Here is a 16,093-nt window from a genome sequence, read left to right as displayed (position 1 = left end):
GGTTACAAGAAGCATCTCACCAAAGACCGTCAAATGGAAGACATAGTGACCTTAACATTCACATTTTAAGAATCTCTTGATTGAATAAAACATGGTCTCTTTTTATATTTACCTGTAAATAAATCACTCTGCTTTCTGAAACTGAATATGTCGTAGAGTGTCCTAATTATTTCTAGTGACAATTTGCCCAGGTGTCAAATCCCCTCGATGAGTTGAGTTTCCAACGCTTTGAGCAGGATATATTATTTTGGTAGTTTTCTAAACCTGGCAGCTATCAATGTACAAAATATCCCAAAAAATGTATTTCTTTGTTCTTTTTTCTTCTCCTCTATAGTTCTGCTGGTCACCGTGTCGATGCTGGCTTTCACAGCAGTCTGAAGCAACTGACCTCCACCACTACACAAGAGAAAAAAAACAGACGTTTTCAAGAGTCCTAAAGCAAGTTGCCATGGTTTTCACCAGCATATCTCATCAGGCGTAACAGCATTTGGGTTGAAAGGTCTGGCTACCTTTGAAGCCCATTTTACTGGTGCATGTTGAAAACTTCTAATCTGACTTCTCTCGACTTTATGTAATTTTATTCTTTGATGTAATTGTGGTGTTATTCCTACATTATGAAGTCTTTACTTGCTGATGTGAATGGGCTCGTTTATACAAACGAACGCTAAATGTGGTACCAACTGTTGGTGAAGGTAATTTAAACATTTGCACAAATTAATAAATATTTCTAGTGCATATATATATTTATATATATATTTTAAAATAAATAAATAAATAAAAATACTTTATCAATTTAATGTAAATAAATATGTATTGAAGGAATCACTTGGTCCAATAGTTTTATTCTGTTTTTAACACTGCACTTTCTTTAAACATTTTCCACTTCTATTGAATTTTTACATGCTACCTGGGACAACGGGACATATTTAAACTTGGCCTGGCATATCATCCAATCCATGTCAGGTTACAGGTGTCTCTTAGGAGTCGGGACATTATTAACCTTGCGCAGTGGTCTCATTTCCGCCTATGAGTTATTGATGAAAGCTAAGTGTTATCATCACAACGTCGAATTTTCAAGTTCGGCCCGTGGGGATTTTATTGATTGATGATGATGGCCAGGTTTTCGTCGTTTTGAGGGACCAATAAGCATCCTTAAAATGACTTATCTGTAGTACGGCAGCCTTTCTCTTCTGGGAGCTGCTGGTTTATAGCGAACGGTGGGAAGAGCGCTGCAGGAGTATTTATTCAGGTAAGCAGTTAGAGTCAACATGGCGGGCGGCTGAGTAGTTGATGCTTACAGTGTAAGTTTAGCTTTACGAACGAACCGCACAATAAATTTCATATCATTCCGGTCTCAACAAATAGGTGACTGAGCACGTCGTGACGGCACGTAGCTGATAGATGAGTCTCTGAATGTGACAAATCTTGTCGTTAACGTGAACACAAAACGCTATAAATGTCTGGGCAAGGTGAGAGTTTGTCTATTAAACTCACTGAAGATGAATACATAAACCAAAAGTTGGAGTGTAGACATTTTTTATAAGCGTATTTGTGAGACTGCCTCTTTATTATTAACTTGAATATAATTTCATATTTTTGTATAACTTTTCTTCAGGTTAACTTAGAAAGTGAACTATTATTGTTACAAGTTAATTTTCTAAACTACAGAAAGATTATTGCTAGGGAAGCTCAAATGTGAAAAACTGGACTGATGTTGATATCCGATAGTAACACTGGCGTTATGTTAGATTTATCAATATTTTATTTTATACATTTTTCCCCGTTACTCGATTAATCGTAAGAACAATCGATAGATTACTCAATTGCTAAAATATTAGTTTACAACACTACTTCTCACTACATTCAGTCATTCACACATTCAGAAACATGTTCATACCCTGAGGGTGGCAAGCCTCTGAATAGTAGCCACAGCTGCCCTCTGGCAGTCTGATATAGGCAAGGCTGCCAGGTACCTGCACCACCAGGCCCTCTGACCACCACCAACAGGCAAGGTGGGGGAAATGTTTTGCCCAAGGACACAACAACAGAGACTGATAGAGTGGGGTTCAAACCAGCAACCCACCAACTATGGGACGAACTCGTAGCAGCATTGCCAAAATCGCCATCATCAATGAGTGACAGGCAGACTAAACAGAAAGTACTGCATAATCATGGATTGAAGTTGAACTAGATAGAGGTGGTTTCTAGGTTGATCCTCTTCAGAGATTCTGACCTCAGTTGACTTTAATTATCTGTGTTGTAAAAGTAGAGGAATGGATTGTGTCCTTTTATCGGCAATTGTTTTATCTGCAAGACCATACGGAGGGGAATCCTCTGTAGACTGGTAACAGGGGACAGTGATGTCAAAGAGTGTGCAAATTTGCAGTAGCAGGGTGAGTAGGATTACACGCACTAGTCTGATTATCTAAATTCACAATGGGAAAAGAAGGTTTTTCAATATATACAGACCTATAATTGTTTTGTATGCAACCATGAGCTGATAAGGTTGAGGGGTTTGGCACAAAATGGCGAGGATGTGCAGCACAGTCGGCACTTTCAGTGCGGTGTTTACAGTTGTGTGGTGCATAAAGGAGCATTTTGTTTAACCATGGCAAACATTGACAACTTGCAGTAACACTGAAAACCTTTCACATCAAAAAAAAAAAACCAAACCAACTGCAGTGTAAAATGAGAATATCATCATAAGTTATTTATCACTGTTCAATTTTTCAATGACAATGTTTTATTTTTTGTAGCTTTCTACCATCAGTGTGTGTGCGTGTGCGAGTGGGGGAATATGTTTGGTCCAACTGTAATCAATTAAATATAAATTTTTGTGGGATACAACGCTAAGAAATTTTTCAAAAGTGTGGGACTACTTCAGCTTCTCTGTGCAAGCTGAGGGGGAAAAAAACACCTTACTTCCTTGATCTAATCATTGACATAATTTAATTTGTGTTTAGGGAGGACTTCAGAAAAGTAAACTTACTAAGTAACTTGCCACACCTATAAGAGTTCCTTTCATACGCTTCGGTGTCAACTGTCCTATCTCCTCCCTCCCTAGGTCACCAATACTGATACAGAGTAAACAAGTGTCACATATTCCCCTGGGAATCAGAGGACATCAGGAGCAATCCACCTGAGAGTTAAACCTAGGGATTAAACATAACATTTACGAGATACTCTGTCCAAGGAATTATCTTTTGTTTCAAGGTAGGCACAAGAACATCCTCTGACCACTTTAAAATAATTTTCATATAATAACTCAACTATATTGCAAAGAAAGACTCTTTCAACCATATGACGAGCTAATATAGTTATACACATATTTATGTGAAGAATTTCACTTAACTGCTGATTAGTTCTTTAGGGATATGAAGTGGCGTAGATAATTTTTTTTCCAAACAGTTTTAGTATTTTCTAAAAACTAAAACTTTTATCCTCTTTGTCTCACAGTAACTCTTTATCTCACATCTAACTGAAGCTAAGTTTCGCCTTATACTGCTTAACTAAATGATCTTACTCTTTCCTGAAGGCATGGAGAAACGTCTGATCCTCAGTGTTCTCTTGGTGGTGCTGTCCTGGGAATGTATGCCCACCTATGCTGAGGCAAACAGTACAGTCACACCAGATAGCAACGCAACATACAGCAACGGAACAACAGAAGCACCACATGCCAATATAACCACCTCGGCTAAGAACACAACTACAGTGGCACCAACCAACATCACCGCTACAGCGGCACCAACCAACATCACCACTACAGCAACATCAGTTGTGGTAAGAGATGGAAAATAAATAATAGCAATAATAATAATAATAATAATAATAATAATAATAGCTGTATAGGAAAACACAATAATCAATTATGACATTTATTGAATGGCTTATGAAGTTGTGATATTTAAAATGCATGTCTCCACCCATGCAGGAAAGTATTTCTCGGCAAGAATGTGGCTCCTTAAAGCTCTGTGTAGATACACCCTCAAAGTGTGATCCTGCCTCTGGAGACTGCTATTTCCTTTCTGCCAAGAAACAAAGTAACCAAACGTACAACTTTGAGCTCTCAGGACAGACAGAGGGCTACATTGCTGCTGCTCTGTCAACTGATGCAAATCTGGTAGGGCATATTTTTTATGATTCTAGATTATAGTATGATTTTGAAGAGGAATATGAAAAGTGATATAATGGTATATTTTTCAACAGAATGACAGTAAGATAGTCTACATCTGTGTGAACCACAATGGTGATGTGCATTTCTTTACTGGCTTCTTCAATAATCTTGTACCAAATGTGAGTAAAGCTGTTATAGCATTAGTAGGTGTTGGGATATATTCATCAGCATCTGAGACCCGAGGTTTACATGGACACAGCATGGTTTTACTTTCAATTGATTCGGTTTCTCTCTTCAGAAGCTGAACGAAAACAAAATGCACGGATCCGTCAACTCAAGTAAAATCCAGTGTACATTTATAGCTGATCTACCCGACACAGAAAAGCGAGCAGCACGTTACGCTATCGGTATTTTCACTGGACCTTACAATTCCAGTAAGAAATCCCTTTAAGCACTTGCATAATTTCACTGTTGCTCAGAGAAGAAGCGTATTTGTCAAAAATCATTGGTGACGCGCATTGAAATCTTTTTGTGTTTTTGCATCTTTACTGAGGTACTGGGGAGCTGGGACAATCAAAATCCAAAACTCAAACGACTGTCGTAGTAGAGCTGTCAGACCCTACCAGCAATTTGATTGACAACAGCGCTTCCTTTGTTTATCCGGTCACACACACACATTCATTCTTACCAGGTAAGCTAATGTATCTAAGGCTGTGTGATGTAGGAATGCCACTTTGTGAATGCCTGATGTCACACGAAAGTAGGGTTGTGTGTGCTAATGCAAAACCAGTCAAAAGAGAGGGTTGATAGCTACTACGCTAATACACATACAGAAAAGCATAATAACTATGATGAGTGTCAAAGCTCCTTCATAAAATATGTTCACTAGGCTACGTGCAGCACACATTTTACATTAGTTGTTCTCTAAATCTGCTGATCTCTGACATTAAAATTAACAGGATATTGCATTTATTTCTTCTTTGTTGTCCCCCTGCAGTTCTGCTGGCCACCATGTGTTTGCTGGCAGGGTGAAGCAACTGATGTCCACCGTGCCCAAAGAAAGCCGTAAAGTTCCTATCAGTTGCCTCCTGTGAACAGTTTGCCTTAGTTTGGTAGGACTCATTTTGTACTGAGTCGTTATTATTTGACAAAACAAAAAAAAAAAATAAATAAAGTTTGTTTAAATTTAAAACCCTTTGTTTTAAGGGTTTTGAGTTTGTGCTTCTGAAACTAAAAGCGAAATAAAGTCAAATGCTTCTTTTTATTAGCATAAAATTATTTACCCACGGGAATGTTGGAACTCTGCTCTGTCGTATGAATTAAACATAAAATCTATTTTACTGGACTACACATGAAGAAAAAAAATACTTTTTTTAAGAGTTACAAAGCAAGTTTGTGTGATTTTTACCAGCATATCATCATGCGTAACAGCTTTGGGGTTTTATGGTCTGATTACCTTTAAAGCCTACTTCACTGGTGCGTGTTAAAAATGTTCTAATCTGACTTCTTTTTATATTATATTATTATTTTATTGTTATGGTGGTGTTATTAGCTGTTCCTGAATTATGAAGTCTTTGCTGACTGATGTGTATGGACGTGTCAACACAAGGCGGATACTAATTATGGTACCATATGTTGGTGAAGGTAACAAAATTAATAAATATTTTACTATGTATTTTTAATCTTAGTATGTCTACATATATGTACAGAGGTTTAATAAATATGTATTTCTGAAGGCAACACTTGGTCCCTCCTTGTTATTCTATCTCTAGCATTGCACTTTCTCCACATATGGTGGATAAAATAAGTATTGGACAGTAGACAGATTTCCAGAGGTGCTATTAAGTGTTGGTAACAACCCAAACAGTCCATACAGTAAGTAATTCCCCTTCTCAGTACAAATTAATATCAGCTGTTTCAAGCAAAACCCATGGTTTACAAAGACGTCTATTATTACCAAGGTGGCCCACAAGGAAAAACTCATAATGGGTAAAAATGTGGAGTTAGACTTGGCAGCAATCAAGAAAAAATGGCTAAGCTATCGATTAGCTCCTCACTGCTACATTACATAACGGCTAAGGAACTAGGCGAACAGGTAATTTCATCACATTAGTTTTACTGTACCTCCGTTTTTGTCACGTTTCCCTTCTTTCTCTTCTCTTTCTGCCTTGAGCACCAGACAATTTAAGATTTTCAGACATGGAGGTTACTTGTGTTACAAATCTCAGCCCTCTCACTCGTGTGCGCGGTCCGCCGCTCTGCGCGAGCAGCAGCGAGGGGAGGAACGGAGGGGCGCGCGGGGTGCAGGAACAAATCGACTTGTACAGAAAGAGGGGTCAGTTAAGCAAAGTATTATTTTTAGATGTAGTATTTGATATTTTTTTTATGCTATGCAGCTAAGTGGGCGCCAGCAGCCCACAAGGTAACATAAAAAGTAGCTAACTGGTCTTTTAAAAACGTATAGTTAATAATATTATTTCCTAATATGACAAATTCCTAAGATTATCCTTTGTAGGACTAAGAAAGGATTGTCTTATCTTAATTAGGACAGACTTTTTTGTATATTAGGAAATTATATTACTGTTATGTTACCCAGGCATTATAGCGCTCATAGTGGCAGGCTTAGAAACTGCAATGAAGTATTTGTTATCACATGGGTGCACAGAAACAAGGCCGGCCCAAGCCATAAGCGAAACAAGGCCGGCCCAAGGCATAAGCAAAACAAGGCCGGCCCAAGGCATAAGCGAAACAAGCAGCCGCTTAGGGCCCCAGGGCCACTAATGGCCCCCCTCAGTGGAGTTTTTTTTTGCTTTTAGTAATAATTTCTGTCATTGTAATATCAAAAACACACAATTTCACTATTAATTATTTGTTTTTACAATAATATATATTTGATAATGTATGTAAAAATGAGTATTTTATTATTTCAACAATGTCTCAAAAAAGGACTTATCCTTCAGGGAGGGGGAAAAGAAAGAGGAAGAATAGAAAAAAGCCAAGATAAAGGTTTGTTTTAATGTGCCTTGGTGATGTAATGTAATTGTTAACGCTACTCTTGCAACATAATAAGTTCCCAAAACTCAAAAAATGCGAGAGGAGGGACTAAGCAAAATAAATAAATAAATAAAGTTAAATGAGTTGATTCTCATGGTGCGCTCTGTATATTTCTGAGGTATTTTTGGCTTCAAAATGCCGTGCGTGATAACATTTGATAACAATAATTAAAACTTCTCAATGTTTGACATTGTCTAGTAAAATGTTTTTACGTCAGGCTATATTGCTGCTACATCGATGAGCTGCTCTATGCTGTAGTTGGGGATATGCTGTTTGCTGCTGAGCAAAATCATTCTGTGGCTAAAACAAACATTATTTTTACATCAACTTCTAAGTTAAGTGAAAATCATTTGAAGTGTCAGAATCAGACCAGTACCAGTACTGCTCCACATTCTCAGGGTAGAAAGTCTCACCTGGTATAAATTACATTTTTAGCTATTGGAGTAACGCTTAGGAGAAATTTATTTAATCAAAGAATGTTATGAATATGTGTGTATGTATTCCATCTTAAGTTGGGCTGCACCGATTGCAGTTTCCTGGCTGATCCCTGGTTACAGATCTTTAAAAAGCCTGATCTGCCGATTTTGATTTTGGCTGATATGAATTTTGTTTGTCTGAAATGTTGATAAATATAGCAAGAAAGTCACTGATTTGGCAACAGTGGGGTGAATATTGTGAACTGTAGCTATAACATTCAGACCTGACCTGGTGGGTCAGTCTGTCAGTCAAACCTCTCACTGTAGAGCAGAAGAGAACAGAGACTGATTTATAAACCTTTGCTGACAAAGATAAAATTAGAGGATAAGATCAGCTTCACATGTAAGTATCGACCATCACGATCCCCCAAAATTAAGAAAATCGGCGCCCAGAAATTAACTGGTCGATAAATCAGTTGGCCATTATACATGTATATAATGTAAACAGCACTGCCAGAGATGCAATAAGTTTATAGCAGGTGTGTGAATTACCTAATGATCGTACTGCTGATTGCAGCGAGTCCAAATTGTAAGCAGAACTAGAGGGCCCCTAAACCACATTTTGCTTAGGGCCAAATGGAGGCTTGGGCCGGCCCTGCATGGAAAGCACACAAAGAAAGACTGAGTAATATATACATTTGCATCCACCTGTGTTGGGACTTGGAAAAGCTTTTTTTTTTTTTTTTGTAAGTTTATATTTTATGTATTGATGTAACTTTTGTGTCCCCGTTCTATTTTTGAGTAAGTTTTATGGATGATTGTTTTAGCTTCATTCAGCCATGTGTGGGTTAGTCAACAACGGTGTAATGCAGAGCAATTGCACAATACAATCGGTTCATTGTTATGTAGCCTATAGGTGTAAATTCATGCTGTGAGACTCTCTTCAACCTACCGGCGTCATCAATTACCACACCTCTGCCTCAGCCAACCAGCACCGGATTGTCGCTCCTCTCCAGCCAATCACCACACAAGAGCTCCTTCAAAAGGCCAAACAACCACAGATCCACCTGCTTCAGCCGCGCTCCGACCCACCTCCCCCCTGTCTCCACCTTTATCCTGCTGGGCATCTTCCAGATTCCCTCCAGGCTCCTTCCTCTCCCAGGGGAAGACAACCCTGAGCGACGCTCCGAGCCGATCATCCAAGCTCACGGCGATTCTCAGCACGTCTTCTGCCGGTGCCAAAGAACTTTAGGTCAATAAAACTTTATAACTGCTGCTTTTTCTCAGTGCGAATCTCTACAGATTGAAATGTTTTTATCTACAGTTTCACAGTTTTTTGTTCTGGAAACATTGTCACAAAGCCAATTAAAGAAGATAAAGATAATTAAATAGCTCTCAATTTTACTTCCATGTCTGAGTCATCATTCAACTCTTCCGATGTTCAGGATGCCTGTTCAGCTATTTGGCACTATGTGCAGATCTACATGTATGGGGACAAAATATTTACCTATGAGTTTGAAAGAGAAAAGTTTATTTTTGGTCTTGCCCCACTTTATGGCTGCCCCCTGGACTGCTGGCGCCTTTAGCATTTGCCTTTTCTGCCTCGGCCCTAATCACTACGCTGGAATCCATTTTTGAAGAAAAAGTTTGTCGACACTCCTTGAAAGTTTGCTGCACAACATTTGGACAAGCCTGTGACATAGATGACAGTGAAGCTGAACTCTTTGGCTGCCATAAAACACAAACCATGTCCGGAGGTCAAAATGCATCGTACATCACCCCATCACTGAAGTTCAGAGGTCAAAGTATTAACGTAATATCAGAAAGAGTCTTCAATACTTTTCACCTGTGCTGTTTTACATTATTACACATAACTTCGTTTCTCACCTTATGTGTTTTACTTTCTGTCTGTGTATAGGTTACTTGGGTTGTTGCCAACGCCTGGTGAAAATGAAAAATGTATGTCAATAACAACCTTAGATGTAGGTTTACTGTGAAAATATTGCGATATGTTCAGGACATATTGTACTCGCAGTGTGCCAGAAATGGTCCTAAACAGGATGGCTAAGCATGTGCACACGGCGCGCGCACACACACACACCCACACACACACACACACATAACATAACATACTTTTAATTAAATTCTTCTGTACAAGTTGCTTTACAGGAACTGATCCAATCATGCCCCTAAGCAGTTTACCACATATTTCACTTGTGGTTTCAGTTGTTTTAACTCCTCCTTCTAATCTTAAATAGTGGCTCACAGTAAACAGGTGTCACATCCTTTGGGAGCTTGCAGAAAGCATCAGAGACACTCCACCTGCAGATCATACTTTGGAGCAGTAACTTTGACATCCGAGGAACAACCGATTAGATTGACGACAAGAAGACTCACAGGTAAAAAAAAAAAAAAAAAAAAAATTCTCCTAACTTGACTAATTGCTTCAACTTCAATTACAGTTGAAATTCAAACCACTAATTAAAAAGAGGAAAGCATTTTATTCTCTCTTTCAAAGGTCAACAGGTCAACAAAAGTCTTGAGCTGTTGTTGGCCTCAACTAAAGAGAGTCGTGTATTTTATTCTGGATCCACTCGCCATGTTTGCAGAGTTTAAAATGGAGAAAATGAAAATCTTAAAACAAATTTTGGTCAGGCTAGCAGGATTGCATGTCACATAAGGAAGTATATCTTGGAGTTTCGCTAAAAAATAAATCAACAGAATTGCCTCCAATTAACTTAAATGGTGATCCAACGAAGCCATGACATCAGAATTGTTTACAGGAACAGTAATCTTATAGCACATTCCTGATTTTAAAGAAAGTCTCAAGGATGAATCTGGTTAAAGTCAGAATGTTTTATGAAGTCTCTGTTGTGATTATTTTCACAATTTCATATGCAACCTTCTCTCCACGGCGATGTTGTAAACTGTCGCAGGAACACTTCACTACAGAACTACTGTAGCAAGCAAATGACTATAGAAATGCCGCTGAAGCAGTCTAACTACAGACTGTATGTTAAATCATAAAAACCACATTGGACATGGACTGACTGGTTTCTGTCCACTGACGCAGTACATTATCACTTAACATTGTCTGGACACTGATCTGGACGATACGTTTTCCAAGCTCTCCTGAACATGTGTCTTAACGTCGAAGTGTGTGCAGACAATCCATCCAGTCTCTATTAAATATTGATTTGGATACTGACAAATGCTAGCGTTAGGATTGAATTAACAGTAAATATTCATAACATTTTGGAGGAAATTTGGGTGAATTGAAAACTCTCAAAGTTATGCTCTCATTTCTAAGTGTATCAAAATTTCCCATCAGGAATGATTCTGTCTGATTTGCTATTTTCTGTAGGCATGGATAAAAGACTGATCTTCTGTGTTCTGTTGGTGATGCTGTCTGGGAGATTTGTGGGCACGTATGCTGAGATCTCTGGAAACACTACGACAACTCCAGCCAGCAACATGACAACAATAGAAGAAAACACAACAACAAGTCACAGCAATATCTCAGCAACTCCAGCCAGCAGCACGATAGCAACAGCAGGAAACACAGCAACAAGTCACAGCAATATCTCAGCAAGCAGCAGCTCCATGCCGGCAACATCTGAAAACACAGCAACAAGTCACAGCAATATCTCAGCAACTCCAGCCAGCAGCACGACAGCAACAGCAGGAAACACAACAACAAGTCACAGCAATATCTCAGCAACTCCAGCCAGCAGCATGACACCAGGATCCAGCGTGCCGAGTGCATCAACACAATTTGCCTCAGTGTCACCAAACACCACAGTGCTAACCCTTGAGGTAAGTGAGAAAGATTTTTTGAAAAAAAAAAACAAAAAAAAAAACAATGCAAACGAGTAGAATGGGCCATTGTAGATATTTTTTTGTTAATGGTTAAACTGTAAATCATTCTATCCACTGTGATGGCTGCTATGTCTTTTGCAGACCAACATCACTAATGCTGAGTGTGGAACCCAGCAGCTGTGTGTCGCTGAGCCCTCTAAGTGCGACCCCTCTGTAACAGGATCTTGCTTCTTCCTTGCTGCCAAGCAGCAAAGTGGTCGAAACTTTAACTTTGATCTCTCAGGAGATTCAGACGGATACATTGCAGCAACTCTGACAGGTGGCGTTGGAGAGGTAATTTAACGTCATCAACTCACTAGAGGATAAAAGGACTAAAGCTATACTTTGTATTTCTGTAACTTTGGTTCTGACAGTACCATTTACTTTACCTATTTTCCTCCAACAGGGAGACCCGACTTATGTCTGTGCAAAGAGCAAGGGTCAAGTCAAATTCTTCTCAACAATTCTCCTCAACAATAGTGTTCTGAGTATTTCAGAGGTGAGTTTTACAGTTATCCCTTAAGGTTATATTGATAACAAACCGTCAAAGGTCAATTTCGGCTATGTAACATGTTTAATAGCCTTTTGGCTTCTTTTGTCTGCAATATCGCATCTGTTTAATTTGCTAAAACTTCCGTTGTACTTTCTGCTCCGCAGCTCAATGTGAACTCAGTGAAGGGCAAGATCAAGGGCAAAACAATTCAGTGCAGTTTCCTGGCCACTGTTCCAGAACCAAAAACTCGAGCAACTACCCTCGGCATTGGGGTTTCCACAGGAGAGTATAATGACAGTAAGCCAACATCTCACAGTGACTTCACAAGAAGATGCAACATTTTAACAAGAGCAGAAAAGGCTAAAATGTAACTAAAAACTGTGTGCCTTCTCTACTTTCAGCTAATGATAGCCTGGGTGCTCCCGCCTCTGTTATAAAGGTCAACGCGGTAGATCTGGCAAACCCGAAGAGCAACGTAACCAACGAGATTACCAACACAACAACCCCGGCACCAACCGGGAACATTGCAACCACAGTGGCACCACTGGGGGCCCTAATCCCCGAACTTTCGGTAAGGGAGGCATGTGTGCAGAGAATTATTGAGAGAGCCGTTGTAAAAAAGAAAGAACAGCTCAGTTTCCACAAGCATACCCAGAACCACAGTAGAATTGACAGTGGCTTATAAAATGGTGAGCTTGTCCCAAAACATGGCAGCTGCAGCTTCTATACCAAACATATCCTCTGTTCTTATAGATCCAAATACTTAGGTTTCAGACCTGGCCCGGGATTCATATTTTCTCTCAGGGGGTGACGGTTTCATCCCAGCACACCTTCCATTGAAGCTAAACTTAATGTCGTCTCTTACAAACTGTACGAGCTTATTCATTCTTGTCAGCAGTAGCATGAGGCTTTCAGGGTTTCCCCCAGTGTATTATAAGCCTGGCGGGTCACCAGGTTTTACAGCATTTCTGGCAGATGCTGTAAAACTTGTGCAGGCTAAGCATTGCTTATTTGCTTAAGTCTTTCTGAAATGTTTGCATTTTTGAACATTTTATAGTTGGTGTTCAGGTATTAATCTTCCAATATTTCAACAGTACATAATTATCAAGTGATTCTTTTTCAAATTTCCTGTCAACTTTAAATATATTTTAACTTTAAAAAAAAAAAACACGAGGGGCCGCTGGATGAATGACTGGCACCCAACCACCGGCCTTAGCAAGTTTTCTGGGGGGAAGGAAAACCTTTCTATTGTAGGGTCTGTGAAGACATTTTATGATTTTTGAAACATTCTAAAAATTGTCCATTTTGAGGATTAAATTGCGTCTTAAATATCCTGCATTTGAAGACAGCAGCACTAAATACCAAAAATAGTTACATATCTGTATGTTTAAATATGTGAGAAGAGTGAAGGTTTACACTGTCATAATATTTCCCCCCTACATAACTTTAAGAATAATGCAGCTTTCCTCTTTCATAGTGGTTTGTTTTTAAGTACAAGATTTTAATTATGTGCCTTTCCTGTTGCAGACAACTATAACCCGGCAAGACTGTGGCTCCTCCAAGCTGTGTGCAGCCGAACCCTCAAAGTGCGATCCCGCTGCCGGAGACAGTTGCTATTTCCTTTCTGCCAAGCAACAAAGTGGCCAAATATACAACTTTGAGCTCTCAGGCCAGTCAGAAGGCTATGTTGCTGCTGGACTCTCAACTAGTGAAATTGAGGTATTTCATATGTAAACGTATAGATTTGAATGTTTTCAGACCGAAGTGCAGTGTCGTCAAAATTGATGAAACTGATCGTATCACGTTGTTGGGTTCTGCAGACTGGCACTCACACGACTTACATTTGTGCAAACGACAACGGTACTGTCAGATTCTTCGTTGGCACCATTGTCAATTTGGAGATAAATATCAAAGCGGTAAGTTAAGCTTATGTTGGACTGGTAAATGGGTGGGGGTCCATTGTTTTGTCATTTTGTACAACCCAAGTTCTCCCTGAACATTTAAATAATCAAACTTTTTCTCTCTTCAGTCGCAGAACTCAAGCAACGAGCGGGGAAAAGTCAACGGCAACAAAATCCAGTGTACGTTTTCAGCTGATCTACCAGACAATTCTGTCCGAGCAGCAAATTACGCTCTGTCAGTTTCAAGTGGATCTTATGACGCCCGTAAGAAATCACTTTACGCACGTATAAACTGCTATCTAGACCTGAAGGAAAAAACATAATTCATACTCCAATTAATGCTATTTTGTTTTTATTCTCCTTTTTCTGTCAGAGTCCGTAAAGCTGGGAAAACCAAAGTTCCAATTACTGACAAGACGTGCAAACTTGTCGGATCCTACCGCTAACCTCACCAACCTGCTAAACAATGCCACCACCAATTACGCTCCTTCTCTGCTCACATCCACACCCTCTTTCTTGCCTGGTAAGCTAAACACAATTTTTATTTAGTTTTAAAAAATTTTTTCTTTTATTTAAACTAATTTATTTTGCCTTGCTTCCTCCTCCCTTCCCTTGTAGCTCTGCTGGTTACCGTGTGTATGCTGGCGTTCACAGCAATGTGAAGAAACCAACGTTGACACATTTTCTAGTGACTTGGGATTCCTGCCACTAAAGAAAAATGACTAAACTGGACCGTTTAATGTTTACTTATTATTGAAAGTTCTTATTCGAACATAAGACTTTAGATCACTGGAGTACAATGAAGTAGCATGTCCTATTACACTTTTAAAAAGTTGCAAGAAAAGTGGTGATGTTTTTCCTTTCTTTCTTTCCTTAATCAGCATAAGCCAACTTTGATCTGATTTGATTTTGGTTTATGTAACAGGACTGGGGTTTTGAGGTCTGGTTACTTTGTAAAGCCTGGTGGTTTATGTTATTGTTATTATTATGTTTATTTTGTGTTTAATTTAATTTTTTAATTTTTTTAAATAGTTTCATTGAAAAACAGCTTGTGTGAATCTACATGTAACATTTGTGTTGCAAAATGTTTTCCAACATGTTTTATTCCTGAAGCATTGCTAAAACCGATGCCATCAAACTACTGCATTTGTTGCGATGATATATGTTATGTTATTAAGAACAAACAGGTGTTTAAATTATGAAGCCTTCGCTGGCTGACGTTGTATGCTCGTTACTTGCAAACAGAATGAAAAAAATGCTGGACCATATGCCATAAATTGGTGAGTTAATAATTTAGGCCCAAGATTACCAGATTTTTTTGATTTCTTTCAGGAGTTGAATAAATATATTTTCATCCAAACTGTCCAGTCTTTTTTTGTTGTTGTTGTTTCTACAAATTTTGGATTTTTAAAATAATCAAATTCTCTTTCTTGACAATTGATTATATATATATATATAATTCTGGTTCTGGTCCTAGTGCAAGCATGGGAAATAGATTTTGGTCTTGTACCAAAGACAAGACAAAAATCCTAGACCTCTAAAATCTGATGCCACCCCATTTTTTAAATATTTGCTGTATCCTCTTCAGAGGTTTTTGTGCTGATTCCTTCATGGTGCTTGGTACAGCGCCCCCACAGGCCAGGGAGTGAACAGGTTTTTCAAAGAGTTTGGTTCATTTGTCACGGTGTACTGTGAAAGCCAGCCACACCAGCTGAAGTTGTAGCAGTTGTTGCAATTTTGGCCAACAATAAAATCTAGTCTACTGGACTATCAGGTGAGAAAACACCATTATGTTTCTCAAAAACACTTAAGAAGGTTAAAATATTTGGATTAGCTGGAGCTATTTATTAAGTTTAATGTGTGTGTGGGTGTCTGTGTGTGTGTGTGTGTGTGTGTGTGTGTGTGTGTGTGTGTGTGTGTGTGTGTGTGTGTGTGTGTGTGTGTGTGTGTGTGTGTAGGTGTGTGTGTTTGTGTGTGTAGAAAAAAGTGACATAATACGTGTTGAGGTGCCTTAAACTGGAAAGTAACACCCAAAAAATTTCTTTATGCATAGTTAAATGTCACAAAATATTCATGCAGCTCCAACTTATAGGCTTTTTTGTACAGCTATCGATTCACTGAACATGTCTGATACGCCACAGACCAAAGCCAAAAAAAGCAACATTATGTGTGCAACCAGTCTGCAGTAAACATTTCCCGTCACTCATGTAAAAATTACTAAGGGCAAAGACAACTAATCTAACAAGAAAAATCTGCA

General features: G+C 38.9%; 2 protein-coding genes across 2 annotated transcripts; both read left to right on the top strand.

Annotated features, from left to right (window-relative positions):
• The first annotated feature begins 3,080 nt into the window (after positions 1-3,080).
• Positions 3,081-5,854, top strand: LOC122820782 (putative ferric-chelate reductase 1). Its single transcript, XM_044098384.1, has 7 exons — positions 3,081-3,213; positions 3,536-3,780; positions 3,932-4,120; positions 4,207-4,293; positions 4,413-4,548; positions 4,668-4,805; positions 5,112-5,854. Exons 2-7 carry the CDS (start codon positions 3,538-3,540, stop codon positions 5,144-5,146), a joined length of 828 nt encoding a protein of 275 aa, XP_043954319.1. The 5' UTR covers positions 3,081-3,213; positions 3,536-3,537; the 3' UTR covers positions 5,147-5,854.
• A 4,030-nt stretch (positions 5,855-9,884) lies between these two features.
• On the top strand, positions 9,885-15,183 carry LOC122820774 (putative ferric-chelate reductase 1). The gene is made up of 11 exons (XM_044098369.1): positions 9,885-9,983; positions 10,949-11,400; positions 11,545-11,736; positions 11,849-11,941; positions 12,100-12,232; positions 12,337-12,506; positions 13,463-13,654; positions 13,756-13,851; positions 13,965-14,100; positions 14,210-14,359; positions 14,455-15,183. The coding sequence occupies exons 2-11, from the start codon at positions 10,951-10,953 to the stop codon at positions 14,496-14,498; spliced, it is 1,656 nt and encodes a 551-aa protein (XP_043954304.1). The 5' UTR covers positions 9,885-9,983; positions 10,949-10,950; the 3' UTR covers positions 14,499-15,183.
• Positions 15,184-16,093: the final 910 nt, after the last annotated feature.

The sequence above is a fragment of the Gambusia affinis genome, linkage group LG18 (assembly GCF_019740435.1).
Source record: "Gambusia affinis linkage group LG18, SWU_Gaff_1.0, whole genome shotgun sequence".
NCBI lineage: Eukaryota > Metazoa > Chordata > Actinopteri > Cyprinodontiformes > Poeciliidae > Gambusia > Gambusia affinis.
Note: the sequence above shows the minus strand (reverse complement) of the source record. Positions and strands in the feature narration are given on the sequence as shown.